Here is a 23,366-nt window from a genome sequence, read left to right as displayed (position 1 = left end):
AGTAATACGTCTACTACGATGCATTATTATCTTTAAAACTCGGTCCTGTGGATCAATTGCATATGCTACTTTTTGTTCTATTTTAACTGCTAATTAATTAGGCTTAAATACCGCTGATTAAATTCTGACCATGATTTGTCTTCGAGGTTCGTGTTTTCAGTTAACATTGTAGTAATTCATTTGGCCGTTAATATGGGTGTATGAAGAAAGTATGATCTATATGACTTTAGCAGATTTCTGTATTATTATTACCGGATCTTCTCTTATAATTAAGCAACTGATTGGCTAAGGTATCTTGATGATTTTCCCATTGTTGAAGTCCACAAATATTCCAAATCATGTTAACATATTTTAATTTTAATTTGATGGTACCTATATCATCATTTAGTTCAAAATGCATAGTACATCACAGATATTGCTGCTTTAACAATTGTGGACCGAAAGAGCGCATGCGCACTATAGTGACGTCACTACCGGGAAGCCTGCGAGCATCCTTGCGCGCGAGATAGAAATTACAGCGCGATAAGTGAGATTAGTATTTGGCAGCCAGAGTAGTTGAGGAAAAGGGAGACGCGTAAAATCTATGTGGCAGCTTTGTCCAGGACTATAGGAAACGCCGCCTGACAAAACTATAATACCGCAGAACTGTGACAGGGGGTTTTTAATAAAACTGGAAGTGAGGAGTGTTTGAATCGTGCAGTGAAATGTCCTGGTGGCCGCGCGGGTAAGCATACTTGTTGCTATTGTTTTTCTGGAGGCGGGGGAGTTAAGTCTTAAAACCCGACTCTGAAGCCGAGCTGAAAAATATGTCAAAATTACACTGAAAGACCCATCCTTACTCATAAACTGAAATTATGATGGCTTAGACGCGTACCTAGTCATTTTCCTAGCTGTAAGTTAGTCTATGTATGGCTAACACGACGAGCAGACGGGCCGCGCCGTGTCCCGCCTTTATTTTTAAACGTGTTTTTTTAATTATTATTAATCGTTTTGCTTGAATGTGCAGATGTGCATCGCTCTGGTTAAGCTGTTTGACTTTATAATGAACTGTCAGAGAGCTGGTCACTACATGTAACTGGTAATTCGTTGTGTTGCTCCTACGTGTTCTTCCACAGCGCTGTGCTGGAAAAGCAATTATGGAAACTCGATGAGCGGGTTGCATAGTGAAATTGCATAACCTGTCACATTATATCCATTTAAATGTTACTGAAATTTAAGCAAAGTTCCGTTGTAGTGTGTTTAATGTTAATGTCATTCTTGAATCCTAATATTTTGTGCAGGAATATTCGACCATTTTGTTTTACTTTTGAGCCCGTGAAGAGCACACTTGTGGAAACATTCAGTGCACTGCATCTCCAGGTTTGAGCTCTGTCTTGCATTTCCAGTGATGAGGGGGAGGAGCAAGTTTATCAGGACACAGACTCCGACGTAGCTGACCAGCGGGACAGTGGTAAAGTGAAGGTGAAATGGACACAGGATGAGGTAAGTAAATGGGAATTCTGTTTCCATCAGTAGGCTTTATCATTGTATATTTAAACGAACCGTTGCTGATTTCAGTTTTGGTACATTTTATTCAGTGCTTTGCATGAAACTTGGGAATTGTTTGTATGTCTTTACTTCTAAACTGTTGTCAGACTGTGTCCTTTGTGGGTGATCACATTTTGTTTCCTTCCAGGATGACTGTCTCAGAACATTGGTTCAGAAATTTGGCCCTCATGACTGGAAATCCACAGCCAGCTTCTTACCAGTAAGTACTTTTGTATATGAACATTGCACCTCACTAAAGTGGGTTCAGTAGTGCATGACCAGGAAGTACATCTGCTGTGTATTATTTCCGTGTTTAAATAAATGAAATTCTGTATCAACCTTTATAAGGTATAATCTGTGTGACTGTTCTTGCAGAATCGCACTGAACACCAGTGCCAACATCGCTGGTTTAAGGTTCTAGATCCTGATCTGGTGAAAGGGCCTTGGACCAAAGAGGAAGACGAGAAGGTAAGCCTCAGGAGAGAAGTGTTGTAGTGGTGTTGTTCAAAGTTTCTTCTCCACTAAACTGCAACCAATTCCTGTATGCTCTGTACGCTGGCAGTAAAGAGCTCTGAGTCGTGGACTTTTTTCCATGCCCAGGCTGTCATCGCAATTGTATTCATAAATCTCATTTGACACCCTCTGTGTCTATCACATTTTTTTTCCATTCAGGTGATACAGCTGGTTAATAAATATGGCAACAAGCAGTGGGCTATGGTGGCAAAACACCTGAAAGGCAGGCTTGGCAAGCAGTGTCGGGAGCGTTGGCACAACCATCTCAACCCTGACGTCAAGAAGTCTTCCTGGACAGCAGAGGAGGACCTCATCATTTACAAGGCGCACTGTGTGCTTGGCAATCGCTGGGCTGAGATAGCCAAGCTTCTTCCTGGCAGGTAACGGCATAGTGCCTTGCTTCTTTAGGTAATGCTCTCCTCACTGGCCGTGAGTGAATGAATGAAGCTAAGTCAAGTTAGATACAGCTGCTTTATACCTTTTACCTTACCTTTTTTTTTGGTTAATGGTTAAAGGTAAGGATAAGATGTTTCTGCAGGGTAAAGGAAAATGACTTTGTAATTACGTAATGGATTTATTTTTTTCATGACCAGGATTAATCGACACCAAGCAAGTGTTTTACTTGTGTAAAACCTGATACTGTGCCCTAGGGTTGGGAATTTCAGGCAGAATTGCTGTTAACATTTCGCCAGCCATTATTCAAAACAAGGCTGTATTAACCCCGCCCCCAGCTCAACCCTAGCGCATACACGGAAACGTATATGGGATATGGATCAAAATATTATTTTTTTTTTCATAAAAGATGGGCTATAACTTGTTTCCACAAAAGGGTGATAAATGTTAAGTAGCATCAATAAAATTAGTTGAAACTGAAATTAAACTGAAGAGAGAGCTGAGGTGCAGTACCATACAATTATGTTTAATAGCCTTTGACTTGGGCAGTTACCGTAAATGGTTATTTTCTTTATTTTTAACCATACAATCCAGTTAATACTTTTCTGGCTTGTAGACTACTCCCTTAATCTATGTCCATACAAAACTAAACATCACTCATGGCTGTGAAAGAAGAAACAGCACTGGCATAATAAGAGTTATGCCAACAAATCACTTGCATTTGCTCAATATAGTCTCTGGAATCCATATTATTTTAAAACTATGAGAGAATTGTCTTCTCGTGATCAGTTCTTCGCCCCAGTCATTTCTGTTACATTTCTCACAAATGTGCCATGCTGAGTAAACCAGAATGAAAAAGATTGGCTTGTAGAGCTCATGCAAAAACCAGAAGATAAACTTCAGAACAAGTAAACCCCAAACTTAGTGAATGAATACATCGTAGCTAATTATCCTTTTGCTTAAATAACATTTAAGATCGTTTATTTCATTTTAAGATTTTTTTTTCCCGATTTTTATACTATTTCTCAAACTTTCAACAATAATTACTCACCCCTTCTGTGCACAACAACCTGAAGTCCTTTATTAAGCTGATCTTAGTTTAGTTTACTTTGTTCTCCCTGTGTGGTTAATTCGGTATTCCGAGGTGTTAAATTAACTAACCTAATTCTAACTAACCTAAATTACTCTGTACTTTTTAAATCATAGTTTGTATGTCTGTATTTCCATTTAGTGCTTCAAAGAAATGTGTGTGGGTTTTTAAAAATGTATGTGTGCATATATGTGTATGTATTATACTATTAAACGAAACACACATACACTTGATGGAGGTTAAAAAGTTGTCTAGGGCTGTTAGATGGTTATATAAAGATTCTTTGTCATGTCAGGACGGACAATGCTGTGAAGAATCACTGGAACTCCACTATCAAACGCAAAGTAGAGATGGGCTGCTACGCTGGGGAAGATGTTTTCCTGAATTTAGAAGACAGTGCAGTTGTCACCCAACCAAATCCTGACCAGGAGGTAGGCTGGCTGTATGGCTTTGTTGTCCACAGAGACTCTCGACTAATGAGTCTATCTGTGTAGCACATTGTTATCGGCTCTGCTAGTTGGTTTGGCACTGATTTCTAGTTTTTTTTTTTTGGTAGGTGGCTGTTATGGATGCTGCTGCAGTGTCACAATCCACAGGAAAGGTAAATGATCAATAGCCTTGTACCAAGCTCTGCTGCACTCAGATTTTGCTGTTTTACTGAATCGCACGGTAATTATGTGAGAACCCACAAGGACCTGAAAGGGAAAATTCACAGTTTAAGGCGACAACAGGATATTGCCTATAACTACTTGTGTGTGTTTTCGACCTTGTAGGATATTCCTTGCACCTCCACGGAATCTATGAAAGCTCCACCCACAATGGAAGTATCAAAGCATACTTCCCCCCAGCAGCTCCGTGGGGGTTCGACACCCAAACCAGAGATGGAAACCTCTTCAGAGTCAAACCCAAGCTGTTGGGTGGTGGACAGTGCAGGGTTCCTGTCACCCACATCTGCTCCTGCTTTCAAGGAGGTGATGGAGCTAATGGAGGGGGTGAGTGGGGTTTGGAAGCAGTGCTGAAGCTCACACTGTGCGCCCTAACCTTGGGGCACATTGGCATTCCTTATTGGCAAAGCATCCATCTGCACTGAGTATCTGGTTTTGCGCATTGTAGAGGTTCGTTAACATTAGCACCAAAACATTTCCCTCTCGTTTGCGTCCATTATAGCTGCGCAACGTGAAAATCAGATTCCTCACTTCTGGTAGCAGAGCCATTCCGCAAAGGAATTTTGCGCCAAGTTCATCTTCATTAAACTTTGACCCATGAATTCACTTTGCTCAGTCAATCAGGCATGGCGTGGGTGGGATTGACCTTTCAGTTTCACTGGCCGTGGAGGAAACCGTCGATTGCTAGGATAAAAATTTGTAAACGGGAGAAAAGTTTTATATGAGTGGCAGAGAGCATTGACGGGTTTCATAGGTAGAAAGCATATTCCGGTACATTTTATAACATCACTAATTAATATGTGTCACACCTAGCTTACCGGGTTAAAAGGGTAATATAACAATATGCAGTTATTCCACTGTGTGCTACTAATTTCACCACTATTGACTGGGTGAGGTATAAGGAAACAAATAAGTAGTTTTCAAATATAAATATATGTGACTTATTCCTTATTAACATTATTTAACATCTGCGCCGACACTGTCTTGAAACGGAACATCACATCCTTTATCATGCCCACTTTTGCCCAGTGCTGTGTAGACGTTTTTTTTTTCCATGCTAGTGTGAATGCACTTTAAATCTTGCGTGTGCATTTGTTTGCAGAAGATGAACATGACTGTTAGATGTAGCAGTTGGTAGTGGTTTACCAAAAACTAATGTATACCAGCACCTGGAAAGTTAATATATTGGAACGGATGCAAAAAAACAAGTACTTATCTGGCCTCTTATCTATAGTTGGGTATCGTTTAGATTTTTCGATACTGGTGCTAAAATATTACTCTTATGATGGTGCTGATGGCTGCACCAGTTTAAGGCACAAAATGGTCAACGACATTTAAAGAACTGATTTTTATATTTCTAAGGCAAATTTAGTTTTGAATTGAATATATTCAACGCCTTGAATGTTTCAGTATAAATTTGACATATTCCCGGTTTACACACAATTGTAGATTAGGGTTGTTGCACACCAGGGTGTCGGAATCCTTTCTAGTGGAATACAGCCAAACTTCAGATTGTTTGTTTACATTTATGCATCTTATCTGTTTACGGTAGCTGTTTGCTAACAGTATTGTTAGGTGTTTGTCAACATCACAGAAAGCGTAATGTTAGCTTGTGGTGGCACATGAGGTTTAGTGATGCTTCTGCCGTCCTTAAAACCAGAGGGCAAGTAATTTTAATCAAAGTTAATCGACAGGCATTTAGGTGGCAGTGAAAAATGAGGCACCGAAATTTGCAGTCTGATACCCAAACCCTGCTGTTATCTTGCAGGACTTGGAAGGTTTGTGTGATCTGACCGCGTTTGACCTGCCAGAAGAAACTCGGGGCACTGAGGTGCTGCAGTTCCGTCTGGAGGAGGGCACATTGCAGGAGCTGAGCCGGGGTAATCGGGGGGAGCTGATCCCCATCTCCCCTGGGGCAGCTACCCCTCCCTCCATTCTAACGCGCCGAAGTCGTAGACGGATTGCCTTGTCCCCAGACGCCAACGACAGCATGACCCCCAAGAGCACCCCGGTCAAAAACCTGCCATTCTCCCCTTCACAGGTACCGTGACATACAAAGATGACTTGAACTTTTTTATGCTTTTTAGCCTGGACCCTGCTTAACATTTCCTTGATTAGTTATCACGACTGTTCTATGCGATGCCTCTAGAACTTCTCTCAATATGGCTTTTAATTTTCAGTTCCTTAACCTGTGGACCAAGCAGGATACCCTAGACCTGGAAAACCCATCCCTCACCTCTACCCCCGTGTGCAGCCAAAAAGCCATCGTCACTACACCTCTGCACCGGGACAAAACTCCACTCACCCAGAAGGAGAGCTCTGTGTATGTAGTCAGAGCTCGGTTGTCGTCTGCAGTACATTTTGAAGAACTGCTCCTTGGTGTGTAGAATTTGAGTAAGAACTGTAACAAAATGAATCTCCATTACAGGTTTATCACTCCAAATCATAAGTCTGATATGGACATGACGCCCCGCACTCCGACACCCTTCAAAAACGCCCTGGAAAAATATGGCCCACTGCGTCCCCTGGTATGACTGCCAGTTCCGTATCATTTGTGTTTATGGGTCAGACAGTATACCGCCATAGCCGTGTTTTGTTCTAGTTGTAAATTACTTGTTTGTGGAACCCCCACCGGATTGTAGAAATAAAGCGGCTGTTTTTCTATAGCCGCCAACTCCGAACTTAGAGGAAGATCTGAAGGAAGTTCTGCGCAGTGAGGCTGGAATTGAGCTGATAGTGGAGGATGAAACTCCCCCTGAACAGAAACGCAAACAGGTACCCAGATTTTAAGTGTTTTAAACCAGCTGTGTTTAGTTCTTGGTCGCACATTGCCTTTAACGTGGATTGTTATGTACAGATGTAAACGTGACGTATTTAACTAGGAAAACGTACCTTCTACTGCTCTGTGAAATGCGCTCTCTTTGCTTTGTTTATTAAGCATCGGCCGCCCATGAAAAAAGTGCGCAAGTCTCTGGCTCTGGATGTTATGGAATGCACTGAAAATGTTCCTGTCAGACTTTCAAAATCTACTTTTACATCCAACCTAAAGGTATGGACACATCATATGGTTTTGACTGGGGATCCTTCTTCAGGACTATGATTTAGTGTTTTATTTTGGTTTCTTTTCCAGACCGAGATGTCCCTGTCAGTCTCCCTCAACTCTTCTTCCTGTGCCAAGAAAGATGAAAATATTCTGAATCAAGGCTTCATTGTTGCCCCCACTGAGACCATCTCCCTCTCTAGTGCAGTGCCCCCAGCCCCGGTGAGTCCGCATAACTTGAATGTCCGGTTATGAAGGTACATTTATTTTGATATTTAAATTTGTCAGGAATGCTATAATCAAGAACATGTCCTAAGCATAGGAAGAAACATTAAAGCATGGACATCTTGCATGCACACGTCACTGTGTAAGGTGCTCATAGGAAGTCTTGGGACACTTGCTTAATTCTGTAACCATTGCAAATATATTTGTTTCATAACAGAACTTCATTGACAACCAGTTTAACATATGCTCATATCTTTCATGCAAACATTTTCTTTTCATTAAGCGTCAATTTTTTTTTCTTGTCGTTTTTGTAATTGTCAAAACAAATGTCAGATGTTAATGCAAAGGTGTTACTAATTATAAATCACCCAATGAAAGTGCATGTCAATGAACTTTTTTAATGCAGAACAGCTCTTTTAAACTGAAACCCAAATTATAGCTCTATTTCAACTTGAAATGAATGTCTTAATACTATTGGTATTTTCTAACAGGATATATATTTTTTGCCAATGAATAATGGTTTTATTACAAGACCGACAAATGTGCACTATTTTTACAAAGTTTAGCAGGTGTCCCAAGACTCTGTGAATACTGTATACAAACCCTTGTGTTTACCACCCCCGTTTCATGCTGTCATGTGATTTGCATTAAGTATTGTGAAAATCCTGCCCTTGTCGCTTGCTGTTTGTATGTTTCTCTATGATCCAGCGGGATAACTTTCCATGCCAGTGTGTATCTGTATATGAATGGCATGACGACAAAGCTGACGTGGCTTGGCTTTGCTTGATCTGTAGCCTAAGCCCACAAAGAAGTTGCTGTTCTCACTGACAGTAATTCCCTTTTAAACAGATGTCTGATGATTGGGAAGCAGTGGCATGTGGACGGACAAAAGACCAGCTCATCATGACTGAAAAAGCCCGGCGTTACCTTCAAGCATTGAAACCCAAGCCTCCCAACCGCGCCCTCATCCTGTCTTAGACTTTATAACAGCCCTGAAGCAAAACCACTGCTTTTCTCTCTGTACCTTTTCCTCTGTTCATCATGTACATAACAATTCAAGCTTGTCAAGGGATAACTGGTTCAGTAACCATACATATTGGTCAAAATGACTGTAATTTGTTTTTCTGGCAAAGACTGTATCGATGAAAGTACTGTATAAGAAGCAAATACTGCTTCATTGGTACGTCTTGTATCAAGAAATTGCATATTCTCACTCACCACAGTATTTTGATGACATCAGGTGTTGCTTTTTGTTATTTTAAACATAGTGGTTCTTTAGCTTTCCCTGGATTGTTCTATTTACGCTTAGGATCAGCTAGAGCTTATTCAACACTGAAGTGTAACACAATTCAAAGTAAGCTTCTATATGCAGTTAGAATGCAATATTTCTTTCCCATTTTGCTTATTTATAGCGTATTGCATTCAGTTTATCCTGAAAAATTGGGCAGGGATGTTTTTTTCATGTTTACTTTTCTCTAAGGAAATAAGGTTACAGTATTTTATTGATCTACTGTTTTATACATGTTTTTTTTCCAAATCATAGCAATACTTAAATAGTCAGGGGAAAAGGACTGTTTAAAAACAAGCACTGTGTGTGTGTGTGTGTGTGTATGTTTGAGTGGAATAGCCAAGTCTCAGGTAGCCATGTGCTCTGGAACCAGACGCCCTCTGACAGTGACCTCAGCAATCAAGAGGGAAATGGTGCTACGGTACCCAGAGCATTTTCTACGTCGGTTTTGAAATGCAGCTGTAAAAAGACTAAACATCTACAGTGACACCTGATCAGGCTCAATATGTATGTAACTTTCATAATGCAATTTTTTGATCGTTTAATTGTAATGTCTGATGTGGTCTCATTATCTAAATAAGGGGTGTTTTAACTCTGGGTCTCACTGGCCAAATGAAAAAGCAATTTACTAGTGGCTGTTTGACACCTTAACCTTTAGGTAAAATTATTGTTTGTCCAAATACAAAATGATTAAGAGCTTGAGTGGAAGCAAGCATTCTGGCACTCTGGAAGACATGGGTTGGACACCCCTGATCTGAATCATTGTATATGTCTGTACTGTGTTATGTGTGGAACACAAACAAAAAAAAAACCATTAAAAGTGCAAATTGTGAATTGAGGCTGTGCTTTAACTGTAAATGCCATAGTTAACAGTTTCATCCCATGAAAAAGAGCAGTAATGTCTCTTGGGGAAAGAATGCCTCAAATGTTCCTTGCGTTTGACTCTGCCATCACCACACAACCAGTTAATAGGATGTCAGACATGCACTGTTATATACTTTTTCCATGATATAAAGGAAATTTCTTTTATTTGACGTATATTTTCATGTATAGTTGTTCAGTCAACTTTCCTATGCTCAATAAGAATAAAAAGTATGCAGTTTTTGAAAGAAATGGAAAAGTTGTAAAAAATATGCAAAAACTTTTAACTGGTAGTATATGATTCTCCTTACTAAATGCTTTAACGTGTTCCGTGTACCCAGCTGATTTACTATAATGGCTAAGAACGTGAACGTGAAAAATCAATTCTAAAAACTAAACTCAAAGTATCACTTAAAATATGCGTGTTCCATAGACGTTATTTAGTTGGACAGGTACAGTTCTACCCTTGAGCAATATGCAAAGAAGATTTCACAGTAAGTGAGGATTATCCAGCGGCCGGCTGATTTTTTATAATGAGTAAACTAAGACCTGCACTGCAAAGCGCATGCTTATTGCCACATGCTTATGCCACACGTAGGCAATCACAGAAGGCGGGCATAAGATGACTGCCAGCAGGAAGGAGCCAATGAAAAACAGCCACAATAGCCGCCTCCGTGTCCTGAGGAATTCCGAAAAAGAAAATTATTTTTTTAAATCGTGATTTTTAGATAATAAAATACATTATTTTACAACGATACAAAATGTGCAAATAAACATGCATCATGAGTAATTCTCTCCATTTTACAGTTGAATTAAGTAATTATTTTGCCAGGTCTAGGAATGTACCATTTTAGAGGGAGGTTAATTTAATTACAATATAAGGAAAATATATATTAGCTAATGCTTAAATAAATATATTTCTAAAAACCTTAATTATTTTAAACTCATTAGATTTTCTTTTGTTTTTAAAGTCTGATCGTTGTTTCAAATTCTCATTCATCTAAATGAGTATTTGTGCCCAGGACATGTTAAGTAAGACATTCCGTAAGACCCGGAAGCGCTCGCTGCTGCGATTCTGCTCCAGTCGGAAACATGGCGCTGAATGGTGAGTGATTCACGTTTGACATAGGTAATCAGTAAAAATGAAATGTAATGTTTCTGTAAATACCACATAAGTATACTGCATCTAAAGGAACTGTAGTTGACGCATGTGTGAAATAATTTCCAGAAATCCAGCAGAATACCCGTGCACTTAGCATTAATTTGTAGGTCGTTGAAGTCTGCAAATACGAAACGATTTAATTAGCTATCCAAACGTGGTTATTGTAATCGGTACCCTTGGTACTTCTGCTCGACTTGACAGTGTTGATAGCTTAACGGTTCGTACTAATTATGATCAGCTTCACAGGTATCGAATGATTATCGCGTTACTTTCCTGCGATGACTATTCTTGACAGGTGGATGAATAAGTGGACAATACTACATCCACCTTGTTGGTAATTACGTTAAGGAAATCGAATAATTGAGTTTCAGACTTTCCGTCAGGGAGGTATACATGAGTTTGTCACACGGGCCATGACGGCGAAAGCAGAGATGTGACAGAAAATTACCTTTTTCTTTATAAGTTATTCGATTTCAGCCAGAGAACTATTCATGGATGCTTGTTTTTGTCTCGAAGTTGGGGAAAGAGGGTGACAAGGTGAACCAAAATGCTGACGTCATTAATACAAACGCAGGATGCTCTTGGTGTTACCTACATATAAAGGAACCTTTCTAATCCACAGGTATCCTTGGTTTGTTCCTCCTCACTGTGGCACTGGGTGCCCAGGCACTGACTCCCTCTCATCACTTATCTGCTGCGGATGTGGCCAGACTGAAATCCTCCTTGAACCAGCCTTTTACGGAGCTTGAATCCGCATATTACACCATTGTAGGGTTGAGCAAGTTGGGTGCCTCTGTGTCTGATGAAAAAGTGAGGAATTCTCTGTGTCATTTTTTTATGGTGTGTGTGTATGGAGACATGCATTGAAGTAATTGATTCCGTTTGTCCCACCGTTTAACTTACTGTGTCTCTTTTTCCTCAATGTAGGCTGCTTGCCAGTTCTTGAAGTCTCACTTAGATCTTTCAAGTATTGATTCCCTCTTCTTTGCTGCGGAGGCCAGCCAGGCGCTTTCAGGGTGTGAGGTACTGTAGCTTAATTGTTGGGGTCATATGATTATTGAATATAACTTCATTTCACACTCACAGCGTCTTCAACAGTCTTTAAATAGGGTGGCTCAGTCTGCTACTGGTACCTGTCTCTTGCTACATGAGTTTTTGTCAGAATAAGAGGTAGTTATAGCATTCAATCTATGTAATAAGTCTTTTTTTTATTTTTGGTATCGGTTGGGAAAAGAGCTTGGTTTAGATTTCTAACTTTGTTAAAATTGTTCTTTTCACAATCATGGAGGCTCTTTATCTGTCTGGTATCTATTGGTTTGTGACTTGCAGATACCAGTATCCAATGAGACTCGTGATCTCCTGCTGGCTGCAGTCAGTGAGGACTCCACTGTCACACAGATCCACCGTTCTGTCAGTGCGCTCAGTTCGCTGGGACTTCCCCTGGCCTCCCAGGAAGTAGTCAGTGCTCTTGTGGCTCGTATCACCAAAGAGGACAATGTCTTGGCGTAAGTGTGTCAGGACGTTTACCAGGGAACTGTCTGAATTTTTATCAGAATTTTTATATGAATACATAATTAAATGGCCGTTTGTGTTCAGTTGTGTTCATATAATTTTATTTCATTTTGTATCTTTTTCTTAATAGTCATTGTAGAACTCGGTCAATTCTATAATATAGAACCAAAAATAGAGTATGGTCATCCCTTGGTATCCGTGGGGGTGTTCTAGGACCCCCCCCCCCCCCAGATACTAGAATCTGTGTATGCTCAAGTCCTTTATATAAAGTGGTGTGGTATTTGCATATAACTTGTGTAAATCCTGATATATATTTTTAATATAGATTACTTAATAAATGTTATGTTAATCGTTGTTATACTGTATTGTTTAGGGAATAATGACCAAGATTAAGTTCAAGATCCCTTCACTTCATTCGCGTGAATTCAGTGTGGTACATGGCCTGCGTCAAATTCAAGTTTTGCTTTTTGGAACTTTCTGGTTTCCCCCCCATAAATATTGTCAGTCCGCGGTTGGCTGAATCCGCGAATATGGAGGGCCTGTTGTATGTAGGCATGTTCCTCCTTAAAATAATTATCTTAATAGTTCCTACTACTAGCTGCTACTATGCATGCATCTGCTAGTTGTAGTAGATGTAGGACATCACAGGTAGGTGTGACAAAGGAAGTGCTGTTTATTTGATTCATGGAGGCTTGGTTATTCAACCACAATATTCAAACTAGTAGCTTATCTTTGTGCAGGATCATCCAGGTACTTCAGACTGCCTCTCGGCTCTCACAGCAAGCGGAGATGGGTGGGATCTTGGAGGAGATCGAGGTGAGTCTGCCCAGCAGGATTCAGGGTGTCCTGGGCTCTGAAAGCATTACCATTTGATGCAGTTGTCTTTGCTGCCACTTCACAGTGGTCTTTCGTTCTCGAGTTGCCGATTATTTTGGTTTTTACGGTATAATTATGTGGGGATCTTAATACCATGAATGCTGTACGTAATCCCCGTGCCTTGCATACTGCTCTTAGGATTTGGCTGCAAGGCTGGATGACTTGGGTGGAGTTTACCTGCAGTTTGAAGAGGGGCTTGAGGCCACTGCTTTGTTCGTGACTGCAGCCTACGCCTTGTCCGATCACGTGGACATGGAGCCCCCCCTAAAAGAGGTATGCATCTTTCCCTCCCTCAGAGTTGGGATTTTTTGGAAAGCGGACCCTTGTTTATAGAAAGAGAATCTTTTCTGCTTTATGTTTACGAAGAGGGTAAAGGTTGCTTTATATATTTCCAACATCCTTATATATTCCTGTAAAACTTGGATAACTATAATAGTGTGTGAAGTATTTATTTAGTTATTTTTGTTAGCTATCCATTAATTTTGCGTTCTTGATCTCATGTGAGCTCGTTTGGCGTGGTAGGCTGTCTCCAAATCTGCACTGGGAAAACCTTCATGTAGACACATGCTTTATGTATTGTTCCCTAACTCTGCATGTGGTTTCATTTTTACCTTGTTTGCTTAGGATCAGGTAATCCAGCTTGTGAACTCCATCTTCAGTAAGAAGTCCTGGGACTCGCTGTCGGAGGCCTTTAGTGTTGCCAGTGCGGCGGCTGCCTTCTCCAGCAACCGCTTCCATATCCCTGTGATGGTCGGTTCCCAGGGCCCGGCTACAGTGTCCCACCGACAGCCCGTCCTGCAGGTAACCGGGCAGCCGGCCTCCCTTCCCTGCTTCTGAATGGTTTGCGTGTTTCTCTCAGGTACTGACCATGTCCACTCCCCCCCCCCCCCCCCCCCCCCCCCCCCCAAAAGCTTCAGGTCACAGATGTCCTATCACAGCCTCTGAACGCGGTCAGTGTGCAGGTGGAGTCTGCACATGCCATGGCCTCAAAAAGTGTGGTTTTGAGCCAGGAGCCCTTCACCCAGAAAGAGTGAGTAAATGCACCGGATGGTACGCTCATGAAATGCTCCAGTCTCCAGTGAATGCTGTCTTAAATCTGTCTGTCACATTGCCTCCCTCTTTGCTCCTCTTTCCAGTGGCATTTTTGAGCTGAATTTTATGGCCAGCCAACCTGCCAGTGGTTACTACCAGTTCTCTGTGGCTGTGACTGGAGACAGTCGCTTGGTGGCCAACCATGTGGAAGTGAGTTATCCAATCGGAAAGGGCTTTTATCATTACTGTGCCAGTTGTAATTCAGTTATCACATGTAGTTTCCGGAATAGGCTCCGGACCATCTGTACCTTGCATATGACAAGTGGGCATAGAACATGGATGGATGGATTATCTGTAATTGTTTTCCTTATATATTTACTTAGCTTGTGGTTGCTTTAACTTGATACATTCTTGCAGACGAAACTGAGTTACCAGTATGTATTCTGATCAAGTTTTCCGAATGAAACCAATGTTTTTAATGTTTTTGTATGAGAATTCTAGGGGAGCAATATGGTGTATATAGTCTGTAACACTTTAGTTATTTGTTCTTTTAATTATAATTGCCTTTCTTAGTCAGTTATACGTCTTTAGTTGAAGTGTGGAATTGTTCAAAATGGTCCAAAGGCTGGACTGCTGCAGCTGAGGATCAGAGTAATGAAGTTCATTTATTTTGGTGGTTTTGGTCATACTTTATAAGGCATGAGTGTAGCCCTTCATAATAAGCAAAATGTATTTGTCTCATAGATTGGGCTGCAGGATATCACATGATTTAATCGTGATTATAAGATGCATACGCAATAATCACCATGGCTGTAGATAATGGGCATAAACGGTAGCGTTTTTGTACTGCATGAACATTTACTTATGCCTACAATTTGATAAGCACTTCAGCTGGATGCCTAAAATATTAATTAGGTGCATCAAAAGTTAATTTGTGTAAAATACAGGACAGCTTAGAACCCACAAGATCTTTTGAAATTGGAAATATTGTGGATAAACAAAGTAGAAAGACGTAGGTGGTGTTGCATAATTTTTGCTGTTTATAGTCTGACATGTTTATTACTCATTGTAATATTACTTATTCTGATATTATTTATCGGGCAGTAGTGGCTTAATGGTTAGGGAAGCGCACTTGTAATTGAAAGATTACAGGTTCAAATCCCCGACCAGGAAGGCGCCACTGAGGTACCCTGAGCAAGGCACCGCCCCCAAGCACTGCTCCCTGGGTGCTGAATTAGCTGCCCCCTGCTATGTCACAATGTCACATATGGGTTAAATGCAGAGGACACACTTCGTTTTGTGCTGTGGTGTGTCAACAATGATAATTAATCACTTAAATTCTAAATTCTACACATAATAATACACTGAATTTATACAGATGACTAACTGGATGTTACAGTAAGGCTCTCGGTATTGTATGTGTACTGCTGTCCGTATGGTACCAAAAAGCCAGCATTTGGACAAATCATCTAAAGCCCTGTGATTATTGCTCATGCGCCCTACAATCTTGGTGCGATGTTGCGCAGTCCTACTCACAGAGTGATTTCTCTGTCACAAGCTGACCTTGGAGAGAGGTCACCCGCATGAATAGATGTAGTCTTCACATTAGCACTTTTAAGAAAGAAAATTAGCCTTTTTTACTCTTGAATGCTTCAAGGACTATACTGTAGCATGACAGATTAATGCGTTCATCACAAACCCTTCCTCGACTCTAATAATGAATACAATTTGCATTTAAATGCTGCTATCTTGTCACTGTTAATGCGCTGCTTTGCACCTGAGACTTGAGGTACAATTTTCAAGTGATTTGAGTTGCAGGAGACCTGGCTTGCATCAGATTATGGTTTTTGGTTTTCTTTCTCTAGCTAAAAGTGAAAGTGTCCACTGAAGTGTCCATCACTAATATGGATCTGTCTGTAGTGGACAAGGATCAGAGCATCGGCACCAAGACAACCAGGTTAGTTCCTGGTCCTGCCTGCTTCCTTAGTAGCTGCACAGGACATCGTGTGAAGGTCTGCCTTTTGTTTGCCCAGGGTGGAGTATCCCTCCAAAGCCAAGGCCTCCTTCACAGCCGACAGCCACCAGAACTTTGCCATGTCCTTCCAGTTGGTTGACGTCAACTCAGGTGGAGAGCTCACACCCCACCAGGTATGTAGAGGCCACCGGAGACATGCATCCTTCCCCCCAAAGCATGACTCTATGCTTACACCCATACACACACCCCCCCCACACACACACACTGATGGATGCTCTTGTTCCTCCAGTGATCTCTCATGAGTTCGCATTCAGATGATTTTGCATCTTCCCTTCTGCCCTCTGTAGACTTTTGTGAGGCTACATAATCAGAAAACTGGCCAGGAGGTGGTGTTTGTGGCCGAGCCAGACAATAAAAATGTGTACAAGTTTGAGCTGGACACGGCGGAGAGGAAGTCCGAGTTTGACTCCATTTCGGGCACCTATGCCCTCTACCTCATTGTGGGTGACGCCACGCTGGAGAACCCCGTTCTCTGGAACGTGGTGAGTGTCACGGTTCCCATCGAGAGGCACCTACATTCATCTTCATCTACTTGTGCATGGATTGACACGTTTTCGTGCGTTAATGGGAGTTGAACTCTGTGTCAAGGCTGATGTTGTGCTGAAGTTTCTGGATGAAGAGGCTCCGTCCATGATCCAGTCCAAAACTCTCTACGTACCCAAGCCTGAGATCAAGGTAAAGGAGCGGTCACAAGTTTCGGTCTTCAGAAATGCCTGATGGGAGGCGGTGCTGATACTAGGTCTCTGCACAGCATTTGTTTCGGGAGCCAGAGAAGAAGCCCCCGACTGTTGTATCCAGCACGTTCACAGCCCTGGTCCTCTCTCCGTTACTCCTGCTGCTCATCCTGGTGAGGCCATTATGCCCTGTTCTGCTCTCTGCATTGGGGAGGGGGAAAATAATTAAGTTTATCATCATTAATGTATTAGTAAGACTATTTTGTTCATCAGTAGATAGTCATGTAGAAACCTTGCCTGCCACTTGTTTATTTTGGTCTTTCCTCATCTACCCAGTGGGTGAGGCTTGGTGCAAATATCTCCAACTTCAGCTTCTCTCCCAGCTCTGTGTTGTTCCATCTGGGCCATGCAGGTGAGTGAGAACATGCAGGAGTTTTGTTTGTATTATGAACATGCAGTAGCTTGAATAAATATGTTCTTTGTGCAACTAAGGTTTTGTCTTTGACCGTATGCTTACTGAAGCCACTTGGTCACAAGCTTTTACATGTATTTGTGTAGAAGACTCTCGTCCATCAGTGACATACAGTTGAGGCAGGGTCAAGCAGTCTCTGGAGCCGTTGTGGTTAAGGGCCTTTCTCTAGGGCCCAGCAGCACCATCAGTCTGCTGGACAGGGGATTCTAGCCAGTGACCTTCTGCTCACAGACACAGAGGCCCAACCTGCAGAGCCACTTACCAGCCCGAGCTTGTGTTTTACCTAAGCAGTGCTTTGTTTCAGAATGTCCCATTTGCCCGTTTCAGCAATGCTGGGCCTGATGTACATATACTGGACCCACCTCGACATGTTCCAGACACTGAAGTACTTGGCCATCATCGGCAGCTTCACTTTCCTGGTTGGAAACCGCATGCTGGCCCAGAAAGCCGTCAAGAGGTATGTCCCTTAGGCAGCCGCTGGGACCTGAAGGCGCGGCAGGTGGATCTGAAGCGGCTTGCCGCTCGGCTGTCCGCTGCTCCAGCGTCGGATCCCGTGGGTCGTGTAGAAGCTTTCCGGGCTCAGTGTCGACTCGGGTGATTCCTGAAACTCCTTCTGCCTAAACCCCTGTCTCCTGTAGTGCTTGTATCCTGAACTTTCCTGTCCCCTCCTTTCTTCTTTCTGTCTTTCTCTTAGGATTGCCGCAGAGCAAAGTAGTAGGTTGGCAAAATATAGGAGTCTGCGGTAAAGATGCCATTTCTAATAAAGTGCAGCCCCGCCTCAGCCTGAAGTAAGGGCTGCCTGCCACTGTACCCCCATCTTCATTGCGCCCCCCCCCATGTAGTGTGTGGCTTCACGGACCTTGCCAAATGTCACGCCATCCTCCATGGTCCAGTCCCCGCCTGCCTGTTTGCGTGTCCCTCACTGATGATGCGTTCTTAAGGCGACACCCCACCTGGACCGCGGTCGGACCTCTTAGTCATATGTGCTGGGTTTGGCTTTCGCCCATACCTGCCAACACTGTTTTTTCCCACAGGTTTCTCCTATATTTCAAGGCTCAATCTCCCAGCACCCTCTTGCTTTGTTTCTTCTAGGAAACTCTAGGAGTAATTTGCATGGTCCTCAAACTTCATTATGAAGATTCATCATATAGATTTCCTGAGTTTTGTACATCTCTCTGTTACCCTAGTTGCCAGATTGTCTATGAAATACAATCTAGATGCACAATCCAACAAACAGCAAAACAAACACATCTGGTTATTCCTCCTTTTACATGCAAATCCTTATCTGCTTATGTAAATGTTGGCAGGTATGCTTTTTTGCAAAGAGGCTTCTCATTGAAATGGTCACGTGCCCCCCCCCCCCCCCCCCTCGCGCTTAACATGCATGAGACCCCGGTAACATCCTCAGCCGTCACTGTCTAAAATGGGTACAGTTGTGTGTAATATGCTTATGACCATTTTTTCCCCTGCATTTTGCAAGACTGTTTAAAAATGTTTTACTTTTGTCTTTCAGACTTGGAAGCAAATGACGACAAAGACTGGGGATCCTGTCATTTTTACTTCTCCGTATTTGGACAAATATGTGCTTCTGGCGAGTTGCTGTTAAACTTTCTCCCCAAATTCGATCCCGTTTTTTTTGTTTTGGATGATCAAGCTGTTGCTGTTAAAGAAATTTTGGATTTAGCTTCTGTTGGAAAATTGTGTACGAATACAGTCTAGTGTAAAGCAATGCTGTTATGAATGCATTTTACTTGGCGATGACTTCTTAGGAGGAGGAACATTCAATCTGTTTAAGACCTAGACTTGTTCGTTTTCTTTTTAATGAGCCTTATAAGATTTTTATGTATTTAAGATACAGATATGAGAGGGTGATCGGCTAGGTTTTATCATTTGTACATTCCTGGTTTTGTACATTGTCAGTTCTTGTTCTGCATGTTGCCTCAGCAGTTTAGACGCGCTTTGTTGGTCAGTTCGTGTTTGTGTGTAGGAAGCAGGACCGTCTCTCAGCCACATGTGTGCAACGTCATTCATCCTCTATCCTCCCCCTGATGTAAAGTCCGCCACCAGACTGTCCACAAAAGATTGTTCAACACCTGGGATTTTTTTTTTTTTGTAATTAAAGGGGATAAATGAAAGATGTCTCTTTTTTTTCACCATAAACATCTAACTGTAGTGTTGCGTGATTTCAGATCACCACCTGGTCACATAAAATCATCCATTTTTTTTTTTTAAAGCGCTTGTTCTATTCAGGGTCATGGGCGGTCCTGAGGCTATGGGTGCAAGGCAGGGAACAACCCAGGTGGGGGGGGGGACCAAAATACCTGAAGGAAACCCCACATCCACAGAGCCCTGGTGGAGGCTAGAATGCTGGTCCCAGCAGTGAGCAGTAGAGCAGATGTAATAATGTTCCTCAAATTGCTCATTTTGTCTAAGGCTGTCTAGCTCCCCTCATTAGGTTTTTGTAGTCAAATTGTGAATATATTCAACACAACTAGTAAATGGCTTTTAATTTCAGTTTGAGGCGCCTAACAGCCAAAGTCAGCCAGTAAACCCCCAGTTAGGCAGGTTCCTTTGCTTTATTCTGAGTAAACAATTCAAAATCAAAGAATGAAGAACTATGCAAGTGTAAGATATGTCTGGATTTACAGTGGGTTCCCACAATGGATTTCTTCATTCAGAATGCCCTGATTGCGCTGAAATGAAAACTAACAATAACGGTGTGATCAATGAGCCTTCTCCAGGCACCTGTCGCTGGCTCCGCCTCTCCGTCCCCCAGGGGAAGAAAATGCAGTCTCACTCCGCCCACAAGTACTCCCGCTGCAGCTGAAACAACCAGAGAGGGGTGTCCTGTTAGTGGTCTGAAAGCTTGGTAGGTTAGTTTGCTCTGTGGCTGTGAGCTGCTGTAGTTAGAGCCGCTGATCCTGGCTGATCGTGATACTCTGCCGCTAACCTGTGTCTTGTGACGTCCTGTTGCCACCTTCTGATCTTCTGTTCATTCAAGATGGCAGTGAGGTCCTGCTTGTACGTGTCCTTGTAAATGTCTGACTGACGTTTCACATGGTCTCTTGCCTCTGCCACACTAGTACATAAAAACGACATTCTAGAAATTACACTTGTCTTAAGTTTCCAAATTAACAGGGTATTAAACTGGAATTCATTTGTGTGTGTATGTGTGTGTATATGTTTATTATATATTGATTGGTAGCATAAACAAGCCATTCTGAAGTTATATACCTTAAGATAGAAATGTTCATTATACATTTTCAAGAATCACGTGGCGAGTGAAGCTACTGACCCGAATCGCTTCCCCATCACTGTTTGGAGGAATTTTCGAGCTGAAATTTGGCCCAGCACCTTCCTGTAGCTGTTGGTAAAGATGGCGTCAGCATGCCTGATGGATCTGCTAAAGGGGGCAGACAGAATGCATCGCATGATTCTCTCTACCATGCCATTTAAAACTCACCAGGAGGGAATGTGTAAGCCATAAGGGAAATGGTCGAGCTTTCATAGTGATATTTGGCATTTTCTATTGAACTTGCAAGAGGTGTAGCTTCTGTATTGTAACTGCTGAAAGGCTGAGTGTATCACTCACCTGTTGTCAGCTGCTTGTTTGGTCTTGCCTTCGGTGTGAGGCAGCTGGTTGGGGAGCGTTGCGGACGAGCTGACCAAGAACGAAGCCAGAGCTCTCTGGTCAAATCTGGAACAAATGAAATCCAACCGTATCAATGTCTATCCATCCATCCATCTATCCTCTGTAACCGCTTGTCCTATACAGGGTCATGTGGAGGCTGGAGCCTATCCTGGAGGCTACAGGCAAAAGGCAGGGAACAACCCAAGATGGGCTGCCAACCCATTGCAGGGCACCACTATCAATGTGTCTCTATGAAAGTGTAAACTACATTGCACTAAAAATTCCATCCATCCATCCATGTCAAGGTCACACACTTCACATTTAAAAAATATTATAAGACCCTTTGTGTAATTTTTCATTGTCTAGTACTCTTTGCATTGATAATGACCCTTCAAGTTCATTGGATAGATCAACCATTTGACGCTATCCAGTCTTTCTTTGTTCCGTGAAGTGTCCAGATTATCTGACACGGATGAAGAGGGCTCATTGAAAGACTTGAGAAGAAGGCAAATAAGAACTCTGCGCAACATTTAATTTCTTTTGAAGCACTTTCTTGAAATTTGGAAGCCCATACTTGCACTTTCAATGGGTTCATTAAATCAGAGATGCTGGGTGGGAAAAAGCCTTGTGCTTCTGTATTTGCATGTCTGCAGAAAGCAGGAAGCTGACAGCTCCGTATGATTGGAGCCCGTGAGGTTAGGCTGTGATTCAGGGTTCAGGCCTGTGTAATTGCTTAAGGCTCTGCTTTAAACAGCCTGAGACAATGAGGTCACACTTTGGCTGTGTCAGAAAGCCAAGAGGTGCCCACTTTCTTTGCCACCTTGGTATGTTAATGACCAGAGAAGTCTTAAAAGGCAGGCTAATCAAAATTATTTTTAAATATGATTCAGAATGTTTTGATGGACTGAGAATATAACCTAAATTTCTCAGTGCAATAGTATAAATGGGCATTTTAGCCACAATTTCAAAAGCTTCTTGTTTAAATTACTATCTATTATCTATTAGACTCTATTAGGGACACGTCACTGGATGCTGACCTAGAACATTGCATTTTCTTTTCAGAAAGCTGATAAAAGAAGGTCCAGGAATGTTAAAGTTAGCTAACGATTTGTTTTTTAAAATGATGCTAACTATACATTAGACTCCAGTATTAGCAGTGTGTAAGTGTAAGTATAAGGCTCTATTCATAGCTGAACTACAGACTCAACTGAATATTAAAATAAAATGTATTAGTCTGAAACATCGCTAACATATCTGTTAACATTTGTTGAACATACCTAAGACCGGGGTAGAGTGTGAAAGAGGATGTAGGCATTACCAGGCAGCACAACATCAGCAGCGTAGTTTTATCCATTATCATCAATCGTACTAAAAAAAGCAAAAACAAACAAAACATGGTAATTATACTACTATTAAAACACTGAGCTCGTATTTTTCACTCAAATTACTAGCTTACTACAGAGGAAACTGACAACACTAATGTAACAGGGTGTTTTACCTAACTGGGCAGCATCCTGCATAGTTGAAAGCAGTGTTTTCATGCTCAAAAGGAAGTCAGAGAAGACAGATAACCACACCAGCCAATCAACCACTTGACACGCCTGTCACGTCCTCTGCAGTGAGGTCAAAAACTAGGCTTGTTCTAGTTCAAAACGCAAAAGGTCATAGCATTCCAGGTGCCTAGTGTAGCATTCTATATATACAGAAGCAAGCAGTTTTGATATGGCTTTACATGCTTACACAATAGACATAATTCTAAGAAAACCAACTATTTTAATTCTTATTCTAACTTATTCTAAGTTTCACAGTTTTAAAGTAGAGAGGAAAAGAAGAAGATGGACAACAATACGTTTTAGAGGCACTTACCCTAGTGCTTTGACTTTTTGGAATATACTGTCACTCTGTGTTCTGCAGATCACTGTAGTCCACAGCAGCCCATATAGATTAATGTCATCCTTACACACTCTTCCCCCAGGTGATGGGCACAGCACTAATCTCTGCAGCCAGAGAGGGTCTGTAGGATCTTGATTCATGGTCTCGCCTCAGACCATCGCCTTTTAAATCCTCTAATTACGGAGGTGCTGTGACATCACACATGAACGTTCTCACCTTTACAGCAAATGCTTCAATAACCATTTCACACTCTGTCTCATACTAATATATGCGCTCTATTTGGCTTTAATGAGGAGACATACATCTTTCGTCCTCCACCTTAATTTACAGAATGTCAGGGCTGAGCATAATGTGTAGGCAGGCTGTTTTGGTGAAGCTCACAAAGTAATACAAAGTGTATATTTCAAATAAATTCCAATAAAATTGGTTATTGAAAAATGTTCACGTTTCAATCGCATTGGCTTAGGTTAATATAAA

General features: G+C 41.8%; 3 protein-coding genes across 4 annotated transcripts; 2 read left to right on the top strand and 1 right to left on the bottom strand.

Moving 5' to 3' along the window:
- Positions 1-21: 21 nt before the first annotated feature.
- mybl2b (v-myb avian myeloblastosis viral oncogene homolog-like 2b) lies at positions 22-9,575 on the top strand. The gene is made up of 15 exons (XM_049021824.1): positions 22-724; positions 1,386-1,482; positions 1,676-1,747; positions 1,903-1,995; positions 2,200-2,420; positions 3,819-3,954; positions 4,080-4,124; positions 4,297-4,515; positions 5,957-6,229; positions 6,369-6,511; positions 6,617-6,716; positions 6,856-6,963; positions 7,127-7,237; positions 7,319-7,450; positions 8,303-9,575. Exons 1-15 carry the CDS (start codon positions 705-707, stop codon positions 8,429-8,431), a joined length of 1,899 nt encoding a protein of 632 aa, XP_048877781.1. The 5' UTR covers positions 22-704; the 3' UTR covers positions 8,432-9,575.
- A 982-nt stretch (positions 9,576-10,557) lies between these two features.
- Positions 10,558-20,526, top strand: rpn2 (ribophorin II). 2 transcript variants are annotated; one of them, XM_049023109.1, is made up of 18 exons: positions 10,558-10,707; positions 11,387-11,574; positions 11,692-11,787; positions 12,094-12,269; positions 13,017-13,092; positions 13,291-13,425; positions 13,777-13,953; positions 14,064-14,182; positions 14,289-14,394; positions 16,050-16,141; positions 16,218-16,332; positions 16,507-16,701; positions 16,808-16,894; positions 16,971-17,066; positions 17,230-17,305; positions 17,693-17,822; positions 18,060-18,153; positions 18,879-20,526. In XM_049023109.1, exons 1-17 carry the CDS (start codon positions 10,695-10,697, stop codon positions 18,109-18,111), a joined length of 1,929 nt encoding a protein of 642 aa, XP_048879066.1. In that variant the 5' UTR covers positions 10,558-10,694; the 3' UTR covers positions 18,112-18,153; positions 18,879-20,526. The 2 variants fall into 2 exon arrangements, with proteins under 2 accessions (XP_048879066.1, XP_048879067.1); XM_049023110.1 differs by lacking the exon at positions 18,060-18,153.
- ghrh (growth hormone releasing hormone) lies at positions 20,059-22,529 on the bottom strand. The gene is made up of 6 exons (XM_049023111.1): positions 22,495-22,529; positions 22,274-22,364; positions 20,958-21,062; positions 20,661-20,768; positions 20,316-20,444; positions 20,059-20,188 (listed from the first exon to the last, which is right to left on the bottom strand). The coding sequence occupies exons 1-6, from the start codon at positions 22,514-22,516 to the stop codon at positions 20,089-20,091; spliced, it is 555 nt and encodes a 184-aa protein (XP_048879068.1). The 5' UTR covers positions 22,517-22,529; the 3' UTR covers positions 20,059-20,088.
- Between the last annotated feature and the right edge of the window lie 837 nt (positions 22,530-23,366).

The sequence above is a fragment of the Brienomyrus brachyistius genome, chromosome 8 (assembly GCF_023856365.1).
Source record: "Brienomyrus brachyistius isolate T26 chromosome 8, BBRACH_0.4, whole genome shotgun sequence".
In the NCBI taxonomy this organism is placed as follows: domain Eukaryota; kingdom Metazoa; phylum Chordata; class Actinopteri; order Osteoglossiformes; family Mormyridae; genus Brienomyrus; species Brienomyrus brachyistius.
The sequence above is the reverse complement of the archived record's forward strand: the minus strand, read 5'-3'. Positions and strand labels throughout refer to the sequence as shown.

Coding starts and splice junctions, on each gene's coding strand:
- rpn2 (XM_049023109.1), top strand. Junction 16,333..16,506: donor GAGAGCTCACACCCCACCAG/GTATGTAGAGGC, acceptor TGCCCTCTGTAG/ACTTTTGTGAGGCTACATAA. Junction 17,306..17,692: donor GTTCCATCTGGGCCATGCAG/GTGAGTGAGAAC, acceptor TGCCCGTTTCAG/CAATGCTGGGCCTGATGTAC.
- ghrh (XM_049023111.1), bottom strand. CDS start 22,516: ATGCAGGATGCTGCCCAGTTAG. Junction 20,769..20,957: donor AAACAAGCAGCTGACAACAG/GTGAGTGATACA, acceptor TGCCCCCTTTAG/CAGATCCATCAGGCATGCTG. Junction 20,189..20,315: donor CAGGACGTCACAAGACACAG/GTTAGCGGCAGA, acceptor TGGTTGTTTCAG/CTGCAGCGGGAGTACTTGTG.
- mybl2b (XM_049021824.1), top strand. CDS start 705: ATGTCCTGGTGGCCGCGCGG. Junction 1,748..1,902: donor CCACAGCCAGCTTCTTACCA/GTAAGTACTTTT, acceptor CTGTTCTTGCAG/AATCGCACTGAACACCAGTG. Junction 2,421..3,818: donor GCCAAGCTTCTTCCTGGCAG/GTAACGGCATAG, acceptor TTGTCATGTCAG/GACGGACAATGCTGTGAAGA.